The following is a 22,981-nucleotide window of genomic DNA, read 5'->3' on the forward strand; positions in this document are numbered from 1 at the left end:
GGATTGTTGGGGTTGCAAGGTTGCAAACATAGTCCCACATTAAAAATACATGGGAAAGATCATGGGTTTATAAGAGAAAGATATCTTCATTGGCATAAGGCCTTTTGGATAGAGCCCGAGAGCAGTCTCAAAGTGGGCAATATCATGTAATTATGGAGATATCTAAATTTTTTACGATCCTACAGAGAAGGTCAGAGTTGGATTCAGGTGAGCTCAACTCTAGATGGTCAGAGCATCACCCAAGTAAGTGGATTAAAGAATCATCAACTTTTGACTTGACCATTTCAAGCACCTAGATCTTGTCCAAGTGCCCGATCGAATTCTAGGTGCCCGAGAAGGGCAACCACATTAGTTGAGTCGTTGCTAAAGTGGATCAACACAGAGTCTATGACAGCAGACTCCAGACACTTGAATCCCTTCTAGGCACCAAGGAAGCCCAAGATTGTTGCAGAGACCCATTGCCAAATGGATCAACTCGATCAAGTCCAGGCGCCCAAATTGCTTCCAAGCACCGGGAAGTATCACGTCAGCAAATGACTATTTCAATAAGAGAACTAAAAATAGAGGCCTTGTCCTTTAAGTGAGACAACACACTTTATATTTCATTTCTAGAATATGTATTCTCAATTGGTACTTTTATTTTCTATAAGAGGTTACTTCGCCTCTGATGCTTTGCTCGAAGAAGGAGTTTTGATTGAAACTTTCACATAATTCTTGGACAAGCAACTATCTAGTTGCAAACCAAGTAATCTCTAGTCTCTTATCTTACTTTTATGTGTTTTAATATTGAGTAATGCTTGTGTGCCCTTACTAGTTAGTTAGTAAAAGAATTGAACTTTAAATTGTAGACTATTCATCCCCTCTAGTTGGTCCACCCATTCCAATAATTATGATATGTAATTCATAGACACTGAAAATTTGAGGGCCATGGGGAAAGGTTTGGTCGCTAATGCAGTGTTAGAGAGCGTGCTGCCGATGGTGAGGTAGAGAAAGTCGGTATGCGAGAGTGGCATGAGATCATGCTTGAGCGTCTCATATAGGACCTCAATCCATAGCTGTTCAGCTCTAGCGTAGACGTAACTCATATGGGTAAGGGTATGCCAGTGTGGAGGACATGTTAATTCGATCGTGGCAGTCGAGTAAGGCCACATCGACGACTATACCTCCTGGGGAGAGGGCCTAGCCACGGAGGGAGTTGTCGTTTTGGGATTGAAGCGCACGTGAGAGGAGGGGGGGGGTGAATCACGTGGTTTTAAAAACTTAACATTTTTCAATTTTGAAAATGAGTACGCAACGAAAACTAAAATAGAAATCGAAAAAACAAGAGCACAATAACTCGGTCGGTTACTTGGTTCAGAGCCTTCGGCGACTTCTACTACAAGGCTCAGGTCTCATGGACCTATCGATGGGTAATCCACTAATAACTTCTTCCAGAACTGTCAGAATAGAGAATACAGTACAACAAAAGTGAGGATAAGTGTAACAAACTATACTTTCCTTTAAGCAATAATTAAGTACAGAAACAAACTTTCGTTATGCAACACTTTCAAAGATTGTCGAATCGAGCTTGGTGTTGGTTGACTTTTTAGTAGTAGTCGGGCACAATAGCGCCGTAGTAGAGTAGGAGGATGAAGTCAGATCAATCGAAATCTCAAATGATCGTGTGTACAAGTTGTGTGTTGAAGGATGGCTGAAGCTCTCTTTTATTAAGCATTGGAGGCACCTTCCATGGTACTGGAGGCACCTTCAACCCCAAAGTATATCCCCGCAAATTCAGCTTTTTATCATCGACAAAGCCTTCTATCTTATCCGACCAAAGGCGTCTTCAAGGCTCTCTAAGGCGCTTTCAAGGCTCTCTAAGGTGCTTTCAAGACTCTCTAAGGCGCCTTCCATCGCCCAGCTCAAGGCACCTTTAAATGCGTTGAAGGTGCCTTCGTACCCTCCTCCGCAGAGTCTTCCAGTAGGCCTTCGAGGTGCCTCTACTTGCACAGGAGGCGCCTCGGGTACTGTTCACTTGAGATTGAATTTGCTCCTTTCGCCTTATAAAATGTGTTAGTCTAACAAAATAAAGTATACATTGCAAAACAAACTTAGCACAATACTAAAATAACAATATTAATTAAATCCTATCTATCCTAGATCAGAATTTAATCAGAGTCTCAGTTTAAGTTTTCAAATAGACCTAAACTGGACCTATGCCTAAAGTTTCAAATTGGAACTTGTCCTCATTGGAATACTCTCCTTCAGTGACTTACCTTACTTACCACGCAGAATTGCTTGACTCTAGCTTGATCCACCAGGTCTTCCAGCTAGTTGCCAGGTTCGTAGACCCAACTGGACTTCAGCCAGCTGTTAGGTCCCACAGATCCGGCCAAACTTCTTGCCAGATATCGGGTCACTCCTTGATTTATTTGGACTTCTACACTAGCTATTAGGTCCTCCAGACATAGTTGTATTTTAGCCTGGTGTCAGACCAGTCAAGTTTTGCACACCTAGTATAGAAAGGTTAGATCACACAATACCTAACTTTAATCCATTTATCATTCATCAAAACTTAGGTTTGACCATTGGTACAAACTGCACCAACAGTTGTAGCCGCGAGTGGAGGCTTACATGAGAGACAGTGGGAGCGAAGTTGCATATGAGGAAGAGAATAAAAAAATGGACAGAATATATTTTCTTAGAAATTCTCTAACTCATTTTAAATTGATTAAATTAGTTTAACTAAATTAGAATTGGTTCGACCATAACTTAGTCAAATCAAATCCAAAGTAATCTAGATTTGGAACAACATATTTTTTATATCCACACCTACCCAATAGATTTTATTCGATGTCAATCCAATTTTAATTAAGCACTTTCACTCTGTATTAGGTTCATACCTAATATAATTTATATAGATAATAATTAAAAAAAGGTTGGACTATAGCTTTTGATAGCCTATACGGGCATCCGTCCCTAAGATGGATGGAGGATAAGAAGAAGTTAGCACATGGAGACTTGTGCATGAGATAGTGGGAGCGAGACTACATTGGTGGAAAAGAATAAAATGAAAGAAAGGAGAATATGTTTTCTTTAAAAAAAAATAATTCATTTTAAATCAATCGAATCAATTTGGTCCCGTTATAACTTTATCAAATCAAATCTAAATTAACTTTGATTGGGACCAACATACTTTTTATCTTTGCACATATTTAATCTATTTTATTTGACCTAAATCTTATTTTAAATCATTGTGACAAAAGGCTAATACGCTCGTCCCCAACGCCCCCGCCAATCCGTCCCAAGGCCAACACAAAGGAGGTAAATCATAAGCGGCTATTAGTCTTTGGAATAGTGACTAGCACATAAGGGAGGTATTTACCTCGGCTTTGCCGAGATTCGAACCCCAGACCTCATTGTGACAACACCTCATGCGCTAGCCACTAGATCCATCCGAGGGGACAAATCTTATTTTAAATCAGCATCTTCACTTCGTGCTCGATAATTTAATTAATTTATTTATTTATCAAGTACGATTAATAGTTAAGAATAAAATAATTAAGAAATTTTTTTAAAAAATAATTTTAATGAAGGTATTTGATTAGAATTCAATGTCATATAATTTAATCATTATTATTAAATTAAATTTTAAATAATTTCTCTCTCGAGATATATATATATATATATATATATATATACATTCAATCACAAAGGACATACTCAATATCATGTTAAAAGAATACTAGTAGTTTACTTTATTTGATAAATATATATATATACATTCAATCACAAAGGACATACTCAATATCATGTTAAAAGAATACTAGTAGTTTACTTTATTTGATAAAGACAACTCAAATTGAAGTGTAATAATCCGCACGTAGAAAGTTAAAATGAGATGAAACTACACATCTAAGCGAGTCGACTACTAATTCCACACGTATGTCAGTTTGCCCATACTTGTAACTATCACCCTTCAGCATCATTGCCCATGCATCCTCTCGTGCACATTTTTTTATTAATTAAATTGATGAATTATTGGTGCCTCAAAACTTTTTACTAATAAATAAATGGACTGTTACTAGTCATTGTGTGTTTTCAAGGAATATATATATATATATATATATATATATATATATATATATATATATATATATATATATATATATATATATATATATAATCATTATTTTATATATTTAGAAATAAACAAACAACTAATATCCATCTATATTCGATTACCATAAAATTTTGAAAATTTTTATGATCCCAATTGAATTCTGTTCAATTAGGGTGCATAGAGCAATCTAATCCAAATAAACAAAATAGAAAGCAAATGATTAATTAGTATTGGTTCAGTGTATCGAGCTAATTATTCGATTAATTAACGTATTAATTAGGCGGACCTACCGACCATGCCGCGGACGCGTCACGGGCCATCTGCTTCCCAGGGCCGCACATGGGCTGCCCATGTTTGACGTACGATATCGTGCGTTCTCAGCCGAGTCACGAATCTGAGCCGTACGATCCAGACCGGGAGAATAAATGGTTCGGCAGGCCTGCCCGGCCCCCGGCGTTGGACCGGCGCGATCCATTTCCTTGTCTGCCATCCACCCGACCGGCCTCGCTGTCAACTTCAAACTCCAAATTCGTCCACACGCCTGTCGACGACAACTCCGCCTCCTCCCTCTTTTCTATTGCTCTATAAATCTATATCACCATCGGTTCCAGGGCAAGTCTGTGGCAATTCGACATCAACCTTTGGAGCTTTGGATCAATTCGTGATAATCTCTAGGAATCAGTGGAGTTTCCGTGTGGAATTTGGAAGAAACCGAGCGACATGGAAGCTATGGCGAGCTACGTCAAGGACACCGAGCTACGGCTCGGTTTGCCCGGCTCTGACGCGTCGGAGAAGCCGGTCACAAGGGGTGGAAAACGGGCACTTCTGGAGGATGAGTCCGACTTCAATGATTCTTCGCCGGAGGAAGACTCCGGTCGCAGGAGTGTTGTTGCCTCTCCAATGGCGAAGTAAGTTTATGATTTTGGATCGAAGATGTGAACTTTGTGTGCTTTGAGGGATGGTTCTATTTTTCTAATTGGTAGTTGCTTTATGAAATGCTAGAGCACAACTAGTTGGATGGCCACCGATCCGGACATACAGGAAGAACAACTTCCAGGCGAGGAAGGCAGAGACGGAGCCAGAGGCCGTCGGATTGTTTGTGAAGGTTAGCATGGATGGGGCTCCTTACTTGAGGAAGATTGACCTCAAGGTTTACAAGGGGTACAAGGAGTTCAGAGAGGCCTTAGACATCATGTTCAAATGTTTTTCCTTAGGTAATTAAGACTTAATTGCTGCTACCATTATCAACTGATATGTGTTTGTGTTTTTCAATAGTTATTATTATAAATTAATTGATTCCCACATCATATAGGTGAAGTATCAAGAAAAGAAGGTTCTAATGGATGTGAATATGCTATCATTTATGAAGACAAAGATGGTGACTTGATGTTGGTTGGAGATGTTCCTTGGGAGTGAGTGTCATACGTGAACTTGTGCGTTTGTATTTAATTTATTCTTCTTGTGAACTAACGTGAATCTTTTTAATTGATATTTACAGGATGTTTATTTCTTCTTGCAAAAGACTAAGGATAGTGAAAGGATATGAAGCAAGAAGTTTGAAATCAAGTCAACCAATTCTATAAAAGATACAAATGAAACTTGATCGTTTACTTCATGAAACTATGCAGACGCTGAACAGAGAAGGAAAGTTTGGAAGTGGATTTTGGATCACGTTCCAAGAAACTAAAAATATGAAAAGGAAAATTACAAGTCAAGATGCTAAACATGGATCAAATATGCATTTAATCGAGAATATGAGGCATGTTGTATATTACAAGTCAATCTATTTTGTTAGAATAAAATTATTTATTTGTTTTTTTTCATAATTATGGATATTGTACCCCTTATGTCGCACATGTGCGTTTTATAATTGTGCTCCGGACTTAACGAACTTCGTCCGCGAGTTACTTTTACAGTTTAGGAATTGTGTTAGAGAACCCTAATAGTAAACTAATGTAATAATTAATTTTTCCTTGTAAAAATTTAATTTAATTTTTTATATGACATCTTAAATTAATAAGAACAGATATTACATTTGATCTTAGCTAAAAGACAGAGAAAGATATGCTTATTAACATTGCTGACGTATGATATTTATAGAAGATTCTCCGCTCACGGTATTGTTAATCTAAAGATAAGGGACTAAAGTGAACTATGAGAATGCATATTTTTTATATAAAAAATAATTAGAGAAAATTACTAATAAGTTTTGAAATTATTTTCACTGTGAAAAGAAAAAAAATAGCATTATCGTAATTTAATTTTTTCTTCACCAAAATTAATTATTAGACAGACTAGACGCTCAATCCGATTGAATTCTTTGGCTAGACAGATAAGCTAAGTGAGGGACGAGTTCCCGACAACACTCTATAAGTCCGATCAGCTTGCCCTTTTAAGCTATTATTGATCGGGTCATAGGAGGAACTCGATCGGCTTACCGTATAAACATATTGTGGGCCCTCAATCCAATGGTCTCATATTTCTTTTTGACATTTTATGCCACAGAGGACAGAATATTCTATATGCAAGTTGTATATTAAAAACTTCCTCTTTGCCAAAAGCAGAGATTACAGATCCATTTTGGGAAAGGTGTCAGAGCATCTTTAAGATCTATCCTTTTTTTTTAGAAATGCTTTTAGATTCGTACACAGATAAATAGTAACACTATAAAAGGGGGTCTCCGTCTATAGGCGCAGGTATGCTCATATTACGTAAGATTACATAATTTTGCATATGCATCCACTGTTTGTTTTCAAGGGGAGCCTTGGACCAACGGTAAAGTTGTTGCTTTGTGACCAAAAGGTCACGGGTTTGAATCCCGGAAAGAGCCTCTTACAAAAAGCAGGGTAAGACTGCGTACATTGGATCCTTCCCCGGGACGACCCCGCATAGCGGGAGCTTCGTGCACCGGGCTACCCTTATCCACTGTTTGTTCTACGATTCATTGCCTTCTACCAATCACTGACTTAAGCGTCGAAGTGCCTGCGTCAGGTACCCCTTCCCTGGCCTGGTTATTGATGCTCTTTTTGGTAATGCAGAAGCGCTACAACATTAATTTTTTTGCAATGAAGAGTCTTCATTTAGTCAACATCAAAGTCACCTTTCCTAGCTAGCCATTTTTTCTGCTTTCAGATAGGATCAATATATGGCTTTGCTGGTTGATTCCACAAAGTTAGAAAATGAAGAGATGGATACTGGGGGGAAGCCGAGATGGAGAGTCATAGGCTGCTGTCGATCGGCCCGTCAGAGGAGCTGACCAACAAAGAGGAGACAAGCCGAGTTGTCGAAAGTGACGCAATTGCCAATTCTGAGGAGATACCATCTCCACGACCCTCTTTGCTACCGGTGGTTGTTCCCTCCGACTCCACAACCTTCGCAGAACCACTGATCCACCATTAATGCCACAAAAGACGCCAAATGACTACACCTATCCGATCGACCACATCTTTACCACACGACTCCGTCGAAACCTCAACTATTCGAGCACCTTCTGAATGAGGGGAGAGTTCAACCTCGGCAGTTCCTGAAGCTGCAACCGATCGACATACTCCAGCTTCGTCTGAGCAGACACCCTCCCTCTCTGAAATGCTGATCAGAATTGTCTCGACAAAGCATGTCTCCTTTTTGCTACCGCACCCGGCCCAGCCGACACCACCCATTTCGATGATACATTCAGTTGCCCTTACCAAGTCAAAGGCCATATTCAAATCCAGTTTCGAGCCGAGCAAACAGGGTAAACATAGGCGGATCATGACTACCCTCAGGCTACCTTCGCACGAATGACTTTGCACCCACCCGACCAAGTCGCTTGGTCCAAAACATATGATAAAGATACAAGGACCCTTGACCCAAACTTGGGTTGATACTCGAGCCTGAGCGACGTCAAACTCACCCGAGGTACTAGTCGATCACTTTAGCCAAGACGTTATGAGGGTAAGCTAATTTTACACTTGTACATTCATCTTTTTCGTAAGCTTCAACTAACCTTCTCTTCACTTGGATAGTTTTGGATAGATAGCCTAGTGCTATGCCAAAAATTGGCTAGGTAGAGCCATGAGCACAAGATTCTATAGGGATCAATCGAGGGAGCGAGCACATTACAAGGCTCAACCGAGGAGCTATGAACAGAGGTGGCTTAACTAATTAAGAAAGAGTTGGATAGCCAGTAAGAGCTAACCTTGGGGGCTGAACGGGCCCTCACCATGGAAAAAGATAAGAATCATGATCAAGTTGTCCAACTCGAGAAGTTGCAAAAACAAGCGCAAACCTTCGAGTCTCGCCTCCACTCGACCAACGCTAGGAAGCTTAAGGCCATAGATGGTTTAGATATCAAAAATAAGGAGGCACGGGCCTTGACCAAGAAGCTGGAAGAAAAGGAGGTCAATCTTCTCGCCAAACAAACTAGCTGAGCATGTTTCCAAGGAGCTTTAGCTGGAAAAGCAATAATAGGTCTTTCAAACAAAAGAAGCCCAGCTAGAGGCTCTGAAGGCTGAGTTAGAGGCTTCGAAGACTAAATTCACGAACTACAAGTCAAGTGAGCCCGATTGGTTGGAAACGTTTAGGGTGGAGTATCTGCGCTCCAGGGACTTCAATCAGATGCTTGTCGATAGGACAACTAAAATGTTTAGCTATGGAGCGTAAGAGGTGATAAAACAACTGTGGGAGGCCGGTCATCTGACTGTGGAACTTCCCAAAAACTTCATTCGGCGCCAGAAAATCATTGAGAATATTCTAGGAGACGCCTTCCCTGATTTTGCTTGATGTACTTTAAAACTTTTCTTTAGAAGTCTCATTATTTAGGCTTTGCGAAGCCTTTTGAAAAACTTATGTTTCATTCTTGTATATATTTTTCTTTCTGAAGTAGAATCTTTTATGTCATGGTCATTTTTTGTCTTTCATCATTTTACCACACCTTTTTCTTTTATTTAACTTAGCATTACTTACCGGAACTTGGTCAAGTGACATTCGAACAACTGCCTACTCAGCTATGGATCACTTAGACTTTTTGAAAATATTTGAACAAATAGTTTAATTTGATTGTCAAAGCATCAAGGAAAAACCAACGATCACTCAGCGCTACGTTCATCCAAGGCTTAGTCGTGAGAACAGGCTCACTTATAACTCGGCTGCTCGGCATAAGAGTCTGGGACTTAGTCATGAGAGCAAGCTTACTTATAACTTGGCTGAATAGTGCGAGAGTTTGAGACTTGGTTATGAGAACAAACTCACTTATAACTCGATCGATTGGCGGGAGAGTTTGGAACTTGGTCGTAAAAGCAAGCTCACTTATAACTCGATTGATTGGCGGGAGAGTTTATAACTTGATCGTGAGAGCAAACTCACTTATAATTCGGTCACTCAGCACGAGAGTCTAGGACTTGGTCGTGAGAGCAATCTCATTTATAACTCAGTCGCTCGACACGAGAGTCTGAGATTTAGGCATGAAAGCAAACTCACTTATAACTCGATCGAATGACATGAGAGTTTGAGATTTAGGCGTGAGAGCAAGTTCACTTTTAACTTCATCGAATGACACGAGAGTCTAGGACTTAAGCATGAGAGCAAGCTCACTTATAACTCAACCGAAAGACACGAGAGTCTGGGACTTAGGAGTGAGAGCAAGTTCATTTATAACTCGGCCGAATGACACGAGAGTATGGGATTTGGTCCTTTTAACTTGAATTTGTATACATTCGTTGGGTATAAATTTTCACAAGCTACATCAATATAATACAGACATACTCTCAAGACCATAGGGTTGTAGATGATTCACGCTCCACGGTCCATCCAAGTTTTTTCTGTCTGAATCTTGAAGGTAATAAGAACCTGAGCCAAGCTTTTGCACCGCCATGTATGGCCCACCCCACTATGGTTCCAATTTATTGATATCATCGACTAGCTTAATCTGCTTCCAAACTAAATCACTGAACTGAAAAATTTTAGGGGATGACCCTTCGATTATAGCTTTGCTTTATTCGTTACTGATATGCCATCAGCCGAGTGATTATTTTATCTCTGATCTCATCTACAAGATCAAGCTCCATGATATGCTAACTGGAATTATCTTCATCAAATAGTTGCCTCTGACAGGACTCTATTCCAACTTCCACTGACACAACTGTTTCTCCCCATACACCAGATGGAAAGAGGTTATACCTATGACTTCTCAGGGTGTAGTATGGTACACCCACAATGTTGGGCAATTTATCGACCCAACTTCCTCCCATATGATCGAGCCTAATTTTGAACCCTCGGATAATTTTCCTTTCAGTGACCTCCACCTACCTATTTCTCTAGGGGTAAGCCACGGAAGTAAAAGCTTACAGAATGCATAACTTGAGAACCATTCTTGGATCTTCCTCTTTTGGAATTATCTTCCATTATACGAGATAAGCTTATAAGGAATGTCAAATCGACACATGAGGTTTTGTCACATGAATTTGATGACCATTTACTTAGTTATCTTGGCAAGTGGCTCAGCTCCACCCACTTAGAAAAATAATCTACGACTACTAGAAGGAACTTTCTCTGATCAAACGTCATTGGAAAGGGTCCTATGATATCCATTCCCCATTGATCGAACGGACATGAGATAATCGAGGTCTTCAATAATTTAACAGGTCAGTGTGGAATGTTTGGTATTTTTGGCATGATAAACAAGTGGCTAGAAGCCGAGTCAAGTTCGCTTGCAGAGTGGTCAAAAATATCTTGCTAGTAGAATCTTCCGAGCGAGTGGGTGACCGTCCAGATGGTTTCCACATAAACCTTGATGCACTTCTTGTAGAATACTGTATGCCATCCAATCTGACGCACTTGACCAGAGGATGAGAGAAGACTCTCTTATATAAGTGATCTCAAACAAATGTGAACTGACCGACTCTTTTCCTTATCATATGTGCTTGCACCCCAATCGACCAGTAAAATTTCTAGTTGAAGGAATGAAACCAAAGGTATTATCCAATCACTTTGTATTTCTTCTTCAGCTTGTCCTTCAATGTGAGCTATCAATAAAGTTTACTCGACTGAATTATCCAGCGTCCAAAGACTCAAGGAACTGGCTAATTTGGCGAACTTATTTGCGTAATAATTCTCTGAGCAGGGAATTTTCTGTAGCACCGCCTCTTGAAAACTCCCCTTTTAACTTATCAAATACCTCCTTATACAACTTCAGCCGGTCATTATTTATTTTAAAATTGCCTGATAGTTACTGAGTTGTTAGTTGAGAATTCAAGTAAATCAGGACCCAAGAGGCTCCCACATGTTTTTCCACTTATAGATGACTATTAGTGCTTCATATTCCGCTTCATTATTGGTAGCCCGATACTTTAGTCGAATAGGTAGTTGCATTTTGTCCTCACGAGGAGATATTATAAGTTTCCCGACCCTACTATCTTACTGGGTGGATGATCCATCTACATAAATCCTCCAAGTCTCTTCCGGCTTAGGGCTTTATATCTTTGTCACAAAATCGGGTAAGGCTTGAGCCTTGATGGTCGATCGGGGTTAGTACTGCATGTCGTATTCACTCAGTTTGATTGTCTACTTGATCAATCGCCCTGATGCCTCTGGATTGATAAGCACTCAACCCAAGGTACTGTTAGTTAATACAATTATAGGATGAGAAAGAAAGTAATTAGGGTGTAACCTTTGAGCGACCAAGACCAGCCCGTACGCCAACTTCTCAAGAACAGTGTACCGACATTCAACATTTTTAATAAATGGTTTTAAAATACATGGGCTATTGTTCCTTGCCATTTTGTCGTATCAACATCGATCCGACAGCCTTTTCATTGGCGGACAAGTATACCTAGAGCGGCTCACCAATTATGGGTTTTGCAAGTAAGGTAAAGAATATAAAATAATCCTTAAGCTCCTCCAACATCTTATCACACTCGGTGTCCCATTGAAATTTGATGGCTCAACAAAATATCTTGAAGAATGGTAGACTCCGATTGGACGACCTTGAGATGAATCGGGATAAAGTTGTGATCTGTCCGGTCAGACATTGTGCTTCCTTCAAATTGCGCGGCGAGGGCATGTCTTGGAAAGCCTTTATCTTGCTGGAGTTGGCTTGAAGTCCCCATTCTGTCACAATATAACCGAGAAATCGTACACTCTTTGCTCTAAATAGACATTTATTGAGGTTGAGCGTGAGCCCATACTTTCTCAGGGTTTGACACGTCTCATCTATGTCTGCACATAAATCAATAACTCGAATGGACTTGATTAGTATATCATTTACATATACCTTCATATTTTTGCCAATCTACCTTCGGAATACCTTGTTCATAAGCCATTAGTAGATTTCTCTTGCATTATTTAGTCTGAATAATATAACATTATAGCAGTATGTTCCTTCAACAGTGATGAAGCTAACCTTTTTTTTGATATTCTTTAGCCAGAGGGACCTGATGAATGCCCTGATATGCATCCAACATGTATATCAACTCGCAGCCAGCAGTTGAGTCGACCACCTGATCGATGTGTGACAGAGGGTAGTAGTCCTTCGGACTTGTCATGTTTAGATCTCTGAAATCCATGCATATCTGCCACTTGTTCCTGAGCTTAGACACCAGCATCATATTTTCTAATTATCTAGTAAATTGTACTTCATGTATATAATCAACTTCAAGTAACTTCTCTACCTCCACTTGGATGATTTGGTTATGTTCGGCTCCAAAATCTGTCTTCCTCTGTTTAACAGGTCAAGCGTCCAGGTGGACGAGAAGCACATGCTCCATTATTGTGGGCGAGATACCTATGAGTTTCTCTGGAGTCCAAGCAAAGATATCATTATTTCATGTTAAGCAGGCGACCAACTCTACTTTGTTCTCCGAGGTCAGATTGGTCGTTACTTGAGTGATAGCATTTGGTTGGCTGGGATGGATTTGCACTTTCTCCTTTTCTTCATAAACTAAAGTCGGGGGAGCTTTTTGGATGGCATTAACTTCTACTCACTGAGTTTGCCGAGTCGTGCGAGCTTCTACCTTCACTACTTCCACGTATCACATATGTGCCACTAGCTGATCTCCTTTCACTTCGCCAACCGAGTCGTCTATTGGGAATTTGATCTTTTGGCAGAATGTGAAGACGATAGCTCAAAAATCGTTCAGCGTCAGTTGGCCCAAAATGATATTATAATTTGAAGGTGCGTTCACCATGATGAAGCTTGACCGGCGAGTCCTCATAAGGGGCTCCTCCTCTAGAGAGATAGCTAGTCCAATTTGTCCAATCAGCTGTTCCTCATCGCCCGTGAATCCGTACAAAGGCGTTGTCATTGACTGGAGCTTGCTCTTGTCTATCTGGAGTTGCTCGAATGCCTTCTTAAAGATGATCTTGACCGAGCTACTTGTGTCAACAAAAGTACAATGAACACCATAGTTGACTATCACAACTTTAATAATTAGGGCATCATCATGGGATATTTCCACCCCTTCTGAGTCTTTGAGATCGAAATTGATCTTTGGCCCTTGCGCCTTCTCTTTGTTGTATCCGACTATGTGAATCTCCAATCGATGGGCGTGTGACTTTCTTGACTCGATTGAAATCACTATCAATCGAGTCGCTCGCTTGCTATCATACCAATGTTGCCCCGAGTGACATTACTACGATTTTCTTCTTCTCGAGTCAACGGGCGGGGCTGCAAAGGGCCGAGTTGGTGCTTGATTATTTCTTGGTTGGGGCCTTTGCTGGTTTCGATCGACCCTTACAGGACTTCGGCCTAGGGGTCTGTTTGGTCGGTGATGACACTAACGGTTAGGAGAAGGGGATCGCTAGTGAAACCCCTGATTAGCCAATCGACGTAACTCTTGATTATAATAGTAGCAATCTTCTTTATTATGAGTTCCTGAGCGGTGGTAGGTGTAAAACATAAGAACCCATTGTTGGGGCTTGGGGAAGTGTATCTGCTCGATTCTATATGTTGGACCGCATGCGGCCTTGGCTAGTGGTGCTGTGGCAGATGGCCCAGTCGGGGTGCTTTAGGTGGCAGAGTAGGAGGGGTGCTCGACATTCGGGCGCGGAAGAGGGAAGCAGAAGGAGCAACTTCTTTTTGCTGAGCGGATTGAGCTTCTTCCACGTTGATGTACTTGGTGGCTTGTCCGAGCAGATGATCGAAGTCCCTTGGAGGCTTCTTAACAAGGGATCAAAAGAACTCGCCATCCGTGAGTCCTTGGGAGAATATGCACACTAGAATCTTCGGGGTGGCCGAGGGGACATCAATGACTACTTGATTGAATTTCTTGATGTAATCCCTCAACATCTCCTTGGACCCATGCTTAAGAGAAAACAAACTCAATGTCATCTTATGGTAACGATGACTGCTAGCAAAATGATGAAGGAATGCCTTGCGAAAATCCTTAAAACAGTATATAGACTCGGTTGGGAGCCAGTTGAACCATTTGAGTTAGATAGGGTGCACTACAAGAAAACAGGGCTTTAGAAACGGATTTTTAAAACAAAAATAAAATCTGTTTTAGATTTATATAAATCAGAGACAGATTTAATACGGAATTATTAATTCGTTTCATTTTAGTAAATTATATATTTTTTTAAAAAAATTAAGACAGAATTTAAAATAAATTTGAAACGAAATTACATATAAATTTTTATAAACAAAAATAAATATGAATTATAAACAAAATTTGAGACTGTATCATTTCTGTGACAAATATTGTTTATAAATTAATTAAAAGTTAAAACGGAAATAAAATCTGTTTCAGATTTATATAAATCAGAGACAGATTTAATACAGAATTATTAATCCGTTTCATTTTAGTAAATTATATATTTAAAAAAAATTAAGACAGAATTTAAAACAAATTTGAAACGAATATATAAATTTTTATAAACAAAAATAAATATGAATTATAAACAGAAGACTGTATAATTTCTGTGACAAATTTTGTTTATAAATTAATTAAAAGTTAAAATGAAAATAAAATCTATTTCAAATTTATATAAATCAGATACAGATTTGTTACATAATAATTAATTTGTTTAACTTTAATGAAATATAATATTTGAAAAGAAATTTAAAACAAATTTTGATACGAAGCTATGTATAAATTTTATTAAAAAAATAAATATGGATTATAAACGGAATTTGTGATCGTTTAAATATTTTTAAACGAAAATAGAATTTGTTTTATATTTATATAAATCAGAGACATGGAATTGTAAATATATTCACTTTGATAAAATATAATATATGAAAAAACTTTAAGAAAGAATTTAAACCAAATTTAATATGAAATTATATATAACTTTTTATAAAGAAAAATAAATATGAATTAGGTTTTCTAACCCTTTCTCCTCGTCTTAATTTGGCTTTGGCTTTATCAGAGTAGGTACAAATTCTTTTTCCCCCGCCTCTGATTTTATTTTTTTCGTGCTTGGTGGCTATCTTATACTGCTGCAAAGGTTGCTCGTAGCTGCGAGGTCGACCGTAGTTGTGAGGGCGATCGTAACCACTTAAGGTTGTCTACAGTTGCTTCTCAAGGCCACAAGGTTCGCGACCTTTTCAATTAGCCCCCTCATGCGACCGTGAGGTCGTCCACCCTACAGTCCTTGAATTCTTATTATTTTTATTGATTTTTACTAATAATTGTGCACTTTTATTGTAAAATACGACAATAAAATAATAATAATAATAATTAAATAATAAGATTTAATTGAGAAATAATCTTAACGGAATTTTTAGACATTTTTAGGAATTTTTCAGAGCTCGTAAGATGTAATTGGAGGGGACATATTTGCACTTGAGAAAAATCTATTTGGAATACCCAATTTAAGTAGGAGTTGATAAAAGAAATTACTTAGGTTTTAATTAAAATAAACCTAGTTATCTAATTTAATTAATGGTTATAATTCCTCACCGTGCCCTATTCCTCTCTAATCGTCGAATCCTTCCTCACCTTATCTCGTCGCCGCCCCGATTCTTCCTCCTCTCTCACGCCGTGTTTACTCTCTGCTCTTCTTCTTCTCCTCATCTTCTCCAACCGGTGCCCCTTTCTCTTCTTCCGCGTCATCTTCCCTCCTCTGCCGTCGTCTCCTCGTCGCGGAGGTCCTCACCACGCCGATTGTCACGAGAGCACCGCCGACAGCAGTCTTTCTCTCCGCGAGCCTCACCAACACCAAGCTCTCTGGGCTATCAGGCGGCCCGATCCTCTTCTACTTTTCCCCTTGCGTCTCTGCCCTAGATGCAGCCGACGTCATCGCATCCGACCACAGTACCTGCAATTTTGGGCGGCTAGCGTCGCCGCCATCTCTTTCACCGGCTGCCACTTCTTCCTCTTCCATCTGCCACCGTCGGAGAGCTGAGTACACAGGAGAGTAGGGTTGTTCTTCCGCGTATCAGCAGTTGCGAGGGGTTACCACGCGTTGCCCCCTTCAATTGTGCCATGGCCATCCGGTCAGCCACAAGGAGGTATGAGATGTTGTCATCTCTATTCCTCTTCCCTGTTTGACAGCCGTCACAACTTATCAACGGATTGGCATCTTCTGGATTGCAGATCCATTGCTGCGGTGACCCCATTTGTGCTTGGATTTGTGCCACTATCGTGTATCTGTGAATTCTGAGGCGGTGAGGGTTGTTGGACAGATTTACCATCGTCGAAAGAGCCACAAACTGCTGATAAGGGTAGTAATCTGAACCTGATCAGATTTATTAGGTTGTTTCTTTTTATCATGTTGGATGTGTGTTATGTTTCTTATTGAATGCTTATATCAAACTTGATCTCCCTTAATTAGAATGCACACACTTGGCTTTAATTGTTTCATGCACCCAACTTGTTTGATAAAATATTCCGTAGTTAGGTTCTAATTTTTGCATGTCATGTGTTCATTTCACATTCGGTGAAATGTCTCTTTCAATAGTTAGGTTCTATCTGATGCATCTTAGTTTACTTAACTCTTGCTTTGTATTGCTCTTTCAATTGTTAAGTTTTATGTCTTCATTTAAATTCAATTAGGTTAAGTTAGATTAGGTTTCTTTAATGCTCTAGGTTTTGTTCCATGCTTAGTTTCGTTAATTACTTCATGTTGACTATTATTTTCTGCAATTGTATTTTATTCATTAGGTTTGATTTCATAGTTGCTTTGCTATTTCAAATCTTAGTCTTAGAATCCAAAATTTTCTATTATCTTGTATTTGATTTTGTTTTATGTACTTAGAGATTCTAAGTTTAAGATTCAAATTTGAAGAAAATCCTACTTAAGTATTTGTTCACACTGACCTAATTTTTATGGTTTTGTGATGCCTATTGTTTCAGAGCCAAAAGAGTCTTCATGACTTGTTAATTCTTTAGCATTGACAACTATGGACTAATTAGTGGGTGATCATTGATATTGATTATGACTTTTGTATAATTTTAATTTATTTGTATTAAAAATTCTGATATTGTAAGACTTGTTTCATATTTTGATTTGTTAGATTTTCTCAACAAAATTGGTTGGTTCATTAATCTGTACAAGAGAAGCAATTTATCTCATGGAATTCGAAGACAGGGAGGGCAAAAGAAGAAAATGAAGGCATGCATGTTATTAGCTCGAGGATAGAGGAACAAATTATTGAAAGAGAAAAAAAACTTATTATTATAGAGGGAAGAAAATCTCAAGGAGATGATTTGGAAATGATTCAAGAAATGGAATATACAAATCATTTATATCTAGGAAAATTTGATCTTTATAGTTTGATTATTGGTCAAATTTGTTTGGATAATGTAAATATTTATTTATTTTAATGTTAATTGTATAATACATTTGGAATTAGAAGTTATTTCTTTTTAATAATTTTAATTTATTTGAAATGAAGAATTATTTAAATATATTGATGAAAAATATAAAAATGTAATATAATAATATTTAGTGATAAATTTAAAAATAAAATTATATACAGATTTATAAATAGAATTGTAAACAGATTTATAAACAGGATTAATAACAGATTTAAAATAAAATTAGAGACAGAATTTACATTTGAAATTAATTTTATTTTGTTAACTTGAAACAGATTTATAAACAGTTTTTTCATCCGTTTCAAAAATTAGAGACAGAATATTTCCGTTTCAAAATTAGCTACGGGGCTTTCACTAACGGATTTTTGAGACGGAATATTCCGTCTCAAACTTTCTTTAGAGACGGAAAAATGATTTTCAGAGACAGATTTTTTCGTCTCTAAAGCCCTGTTTTCTTGTAGTGGTGGTGAAAAACATTCGACACTTGGCTCCATCTGTGTACTGATGAAGGTAATTAGCTACATTTTCAAATTTAAGCAGGTAATCTTCAGGGTCAGTTGCTCCTCCATATTCTTCGATCGATAGGGGTCGAAAATGAGCTGACAGTTTGCCCTCTAAAATTTCTTGGGATAACGACTTGCTCGCCGGTTTAGGGGAGCTATTAGTCATAGAAGCTTTGCCTTTTCAAAGGTCACGAGCGGGTGCATTCTTAGAAAATGATTCTTAGGGCCTCTCCGCTCAACCTATATCATTAAGAGGCGTGCAGAACAATGCTTGATGATATACTATCGGCGATGGGAGCACGAGCGGGAGGCTAGTTGGGTGCACAGGTGCTTGCAGGAAGGCAGTCGGGGAGGCTGGATCGGCTGGAACCCAGTCAAGCCTTTCACTCGAGTGTCATGCTCAGCCTGATGGCCTGTCACAGATATAGCGGGGTTGTGTGGAAGAGGGCACCCAGTCGCTGCTTGCTGCTGTATGATTCTAGCTGCTCGGGCGACTATTAACAATTCTAAATCTTCTTGCGACAGGATTACTGTAGTGAGTCGTCCAATCTCGTCCATCTTTACATTTCAAATGCAGGTGAAGTTCCCACAGACGGCGTCAAATATGATCCTGTTCGAAAGTAGAAAAGATGGTTGGCTAGGAAAGGTGGCTCTAATGTTAACTAAATGAAAACTCTTCGCTGCCAAAAAATAACTCTAAAGTGCTCCTATGTTGTCAAAAAGAGCATAAGTAACTGGGCCAGGGAAGGAGTTCCTGACATAGACACTTTCATACTCAAGTCAGTGATCGGTAGAAGGCAATGAATAGTACAAGAAACAATGGATGCATATACAAAATATAGTCTCGTGTAATGTGAGTGTACTTGCGCCTGTAGATAGAGATCCCCTTTTATAGTGTTACTATTTATTGGTGCACAAATCTCAAATCGTTTCCAAAAAAGGGTAGACCATAAAGATGCTATGACATCTTTCCCAAAATAGATTTGCAATCTATGCATTTGGCAGAGAGGAAGCTTTTGATGTACAATTTGCATATAAAATATTCTCTGCCCTCCGTGGCACAAAACGTCAAAAAAGAATATGAGGTCGTTGGATTGGGGGGCCACAATATGTTTATACGACAAGTTGACTGAGTTCCTCCTATGACCTATTGACAATATCTCAAAAGGGCAAGCCGATTAGATTTATAGAGTGTTATTGGAAACTCGTCCCTCACTTGGCCTATATGTCTAGCCATAGAATTTAATCAGATCGAGCGTCCAGTTTGTCTAATCAAACCGTAATTCTGATCGACTGGACTACTCAATCAAGCTAGTTAATTACACTATATTCAAGTGACAAAGAAGTCTTGATTTTGGAGAGTGTTAACACATCTTTTGGTTATTCATCAACCTTCAACGAATCAACGTCCGATCGACCCATCAATCTGGTCTGAGGAATTCTCAGCCGCAACGATCAACTGCATCAGTTTCGAGAGTTGACCTCTTCTTAACTTTGATTGTCACGCCAACCAGTATATATAATGATAGGTAGAAGATGTTGATATCGAAATGATCTATTTGTTCAATATGAAGTGTAATATGACGTTAAAATAGCATATAAGCTTACATCCAATAATACAATATTTAGATGGTGAATTTGACAAAGAACGTAGGGAAAATCATGGAGAAAAATAGGTCCCAATTCAATCTACACAACCATTTGATATATCTAAATTAAAGAGGCAGCATAGTATGGGCAAGGTCAAGAAAAGCCATCACAAGCCTAACTCATGCTGAAAATAAATCTCTACAACGAAACTTCCTTCTGATCACGCCCTCACCTCTAAAAATATATTCTAGAATGAGTTTGAAATAGTCTACCAATGAAAGAATATTTTTCATGCTTTAGGAGGGCGAACAGTCAGAAAAGGTTAGCAAGAGAAAGAAGAGAGGCCTTAAAAGTGACCAGGGACAATTTATTTCACCCAACTTAAGAAATAGGTCAAAGATTCATTGATGTATATCTTTGACGGTAGCAATTTATTTCGCCCTAAGACTCTGACTAGATAAGAACTTGACCCGCTAATTGGATTCTGTAATAAACATAAACTCATCATGCAATTGTCTTCGGCACCTACAGTTTTTAGCTGTTTTTCTTCTTGTCCAATCGTAGCAGCTTTGGGGATTTGAACTGGTTCACTCGAGTCTTCAAGATCCTTCTTCAATTAGCTTCAAATTCTTTTGCAGCCTGATTAATGGAGGACACGGTGAGGAATGGAATTCGAAAGTCATAACTATGATAAACACTCGGAAGTGAATATGCTTATCAAGCAAGGACAACACTGTGATGACCTGTTGAATGCAAGGAGGCAGAACGGACCTTAGAATAAATCAGTGCAAAGAAGATCAGTGATGCGACAATCAAATAGTCCATAGCTTCTCATGCCAGTTTAAGCGACGAACATTGAGCTATTTTAACTGCAGAATGGATTTTCAGCTGCTTTACAGATCAATGGTTGGACTACTAATGAGAAACCAAAGATAAGCCATCTGAACTTAAGGTCTATGAGAGAAAATTAAGGTCAACTTAAGCTCAAACTGGATATTACAAGTTCAATGATTAGTGAGTGATAATCAACATTACACAGCTTCGACAAGTCTATTCCTACAAAAACAAACAATACTGAAAATAATTTCGAGAAAGATAAGTGAAACAAAAGAAAGACCCCTGCCTCATTAGCAGTTGAAAATGGATGTTATGTGATTCAGGAATAGCTAGAATAAACTGAATACAACCATTTGATACTACAGAATGACATCTCTAGCAAGATTGCATCGACGAGGAACTTGGCCTCCAATTCCACCATCACATACTTCAGTCCCTTCGTTTGTAAATTTCTTATCTGTGCATGTCAGATCATTAATTTCTTACACATGGCAGTCCTATATTGCATTTTTACGGAGATTGAATGATCTTATGGTAAGCTATGAGCTATCTAGGGATATTTACCGGTTTGCATAATGGAAAACAGGTCACCGACATTTAATTCCATCTGTTCGCAGAACCTAAGAATCAATAGACATCCCAATATCAAGCTAAGAGGCCGTACGCAGATTAAATTTGACCACGTAGGATTCAAAAATTGAAATCTAGTTCTAATACCTTGATCTTCTTCGGATCCAGCAACCGACAAAATCAATATAGAGCACATGAAAAGTATTTTAAAAAAGACCGTGTAATCAAGAAGATCTTTAAAAAAAAATCTTAAAATTAAAATATATTTGTAAATAAGTTTATTGTTCAATTTAATAAGAATTTATTTATGTTCCTTCTATATATACACGATCAATTAAATAAATAAATTTGAATAATTTTTTAAATTAAATAAATAATTTTGAATTGATAAATTATGTTTATTAATAAAATTCTTATCAATAGGTTAAATAAATAAAATAATAAAATAAAATAAATAAATAAATTTGAATTATCAAACCCAATAACTAATAAAAAATAGAAATTTAAATAATCAAACAAGTTTAAATTGAAAATTTGATAACGTCTAAATAAATTAAGTTTGAAACAAGCTCAAAGTCATATCTGAATTAAGCACTCGATAACATCTAAAGAAATCAATCTCAAGTCAAGATTCAAATAATCCCAAATTTATAAAAAATTAAATAAGTCAACATTGAACAATCATTTTAAAAATTTGATTCATTTTAAGTTCAGCTCAGCTTAAACACCTCAAAATTCAGAGGCAGGATCTCCTAGACCACTTTTTGTGATCTAGGGGATGTGTCACTCGTATTTGCGGTCGGATCGTGATCGTGATCTGATCGTAAATTATTGCGATCCCTTCCTGGTTCATCGTTCCCATCAGATTATAATTTTTTATTCGGAGTGGTGGTCGGATCACGGCCACAATCCGATCGTAAATACGAATGGTACATCTCCTGCACCAAAAAAAAAAAAAAAAAAAAAAATTCAGGAGATCTGTGCTCCAAAATTCAGCTCGGCTTAATCTAAAAAAGGGACAAACCTATAGGATGCTCCATCCGATCAGGGGAAACTACTCCGGCCCGGAGACGAGCGCCGCGACGACGAGGAGTTCCGGGACGCCGAGGCCAAACATGCATCGGCTACCGAGACCCTCCCCTGCTGTCGCAGCCGCCGTTGGACAGAGCGGGTCGCTAGGGCGAACGTCCTCCCGCCACCGACTGCAAGGTTGGGGACCGAGGCACCGACGTCATCAAAGTTACGGAAGAACAGTAGACGAAGGCTGTGGCCGTCACCTTCCTTGGCCCTCGGATGCTCTCGCTCTGGTTGTCGTCCACTTCCCCGATCCGCGCACGTGTTCCTACTGCTTGTTTTTTTTTATTGTCTTTGTTTTTTTTTTCGGCTAATTAATTAGTATTAGCGTGCGAACTAAACTATTACATCATTTCTGACGGGTGTGTCACCCATGAAACGTACCGGGGCGGTGCCTAATCACTAGAACCGCACTTGGAGATTTGAGAGTAGCTTCTAGTTATGACACGTCGGCAATGAACTTCGACAGGTGACTCAGCCATAGATGGTGGTGTTTCGTAAAGGCACTTTTCTTCTACGTAGACTGCAACGCACGGCCTTTTATTTCTTCACCGACGTTTGATTAACGA

The 22,981-nt window shown here is 38.7% G+C and overlaps 1 protein-coding gene and 2 long non-coding RNA genes across 3 annotated transcripts; 2 read left to right on the top strand and 1 right to left on the bottom strand.

Moving 5' to 3' along the window:
* The first annotated feature begins 4,689 nt into the window (after positions 1 to 4,689).
* LOC121999136 (auxin-induced protein 22D-like) lies at positions 4,690 to 6,022 on the top strand. The gene is made up of 4 exons (XM_042553899.1): positions 4,690 to 5,010; positions 5,105 to 5,316; positions 5,415 to 5,514; positions 5,601 to 6,022. Exons 1-4 carry the CDS (start codon positions 4,823 to 4,825, stop codon positions 5,683 to 5,685), a joined length of 585 nt encoding a protein of 194 aa, XP_042409833.1. The 5' UTR covers positions 4,690 to 4,822; the 3' UTR covers positions 5,686 to 6,022.
* Positions 6,023 to 15,966: 9,944 nt separating this feature from the next.
* LOC121979371 lies at positions 15,967 to 17,921 on the top strand. Its single transcript, XR_006111393.1, has 3 exons — positions 15,967 to 16,529; positions 16,615 to 16,742; positions 17,535 to 17,921. It is a non-coding gene; the product is annotated as an uncharacterized LOC121979371 (long non-coding RNA).
* Positions 17,922 to 21,073: 3,152 nt separating this feature from the next.
* On the bottom strand, positions 21,074 to 22,980 carry LOC121979409. Its single transcript, XR_006111394.1, has 3 exons — positions 22,363 to 22,980; positions 21,333 to 21,388; positions 21,074 to 21,225 (listed from the first exon to the last, which is right to left on the bottom strand). It is a non-coding gene; the product is annotated as an uncharacterized LOC121979409 (long non-coding RNA).
* Between the last annotated feature and the right edge of the window lies 1 nt (position 22,981).

The sequence above is a fragment of the Zingiber officinale genome, chromosome 1B, assembly GCF_018446385.1.
Source record: "Zingiber officinale cultivar Zhangliang chromosome 1B, Zo_v1.1, whole genome shotgun sequence".
NCBI classification, from domain to species: Eukaryota; Viridiplantae; Streptophyta; class Magnoliopsida; order Zingiberales; family Zingiberaceae; genus Zingiber; species Zingiber officinale.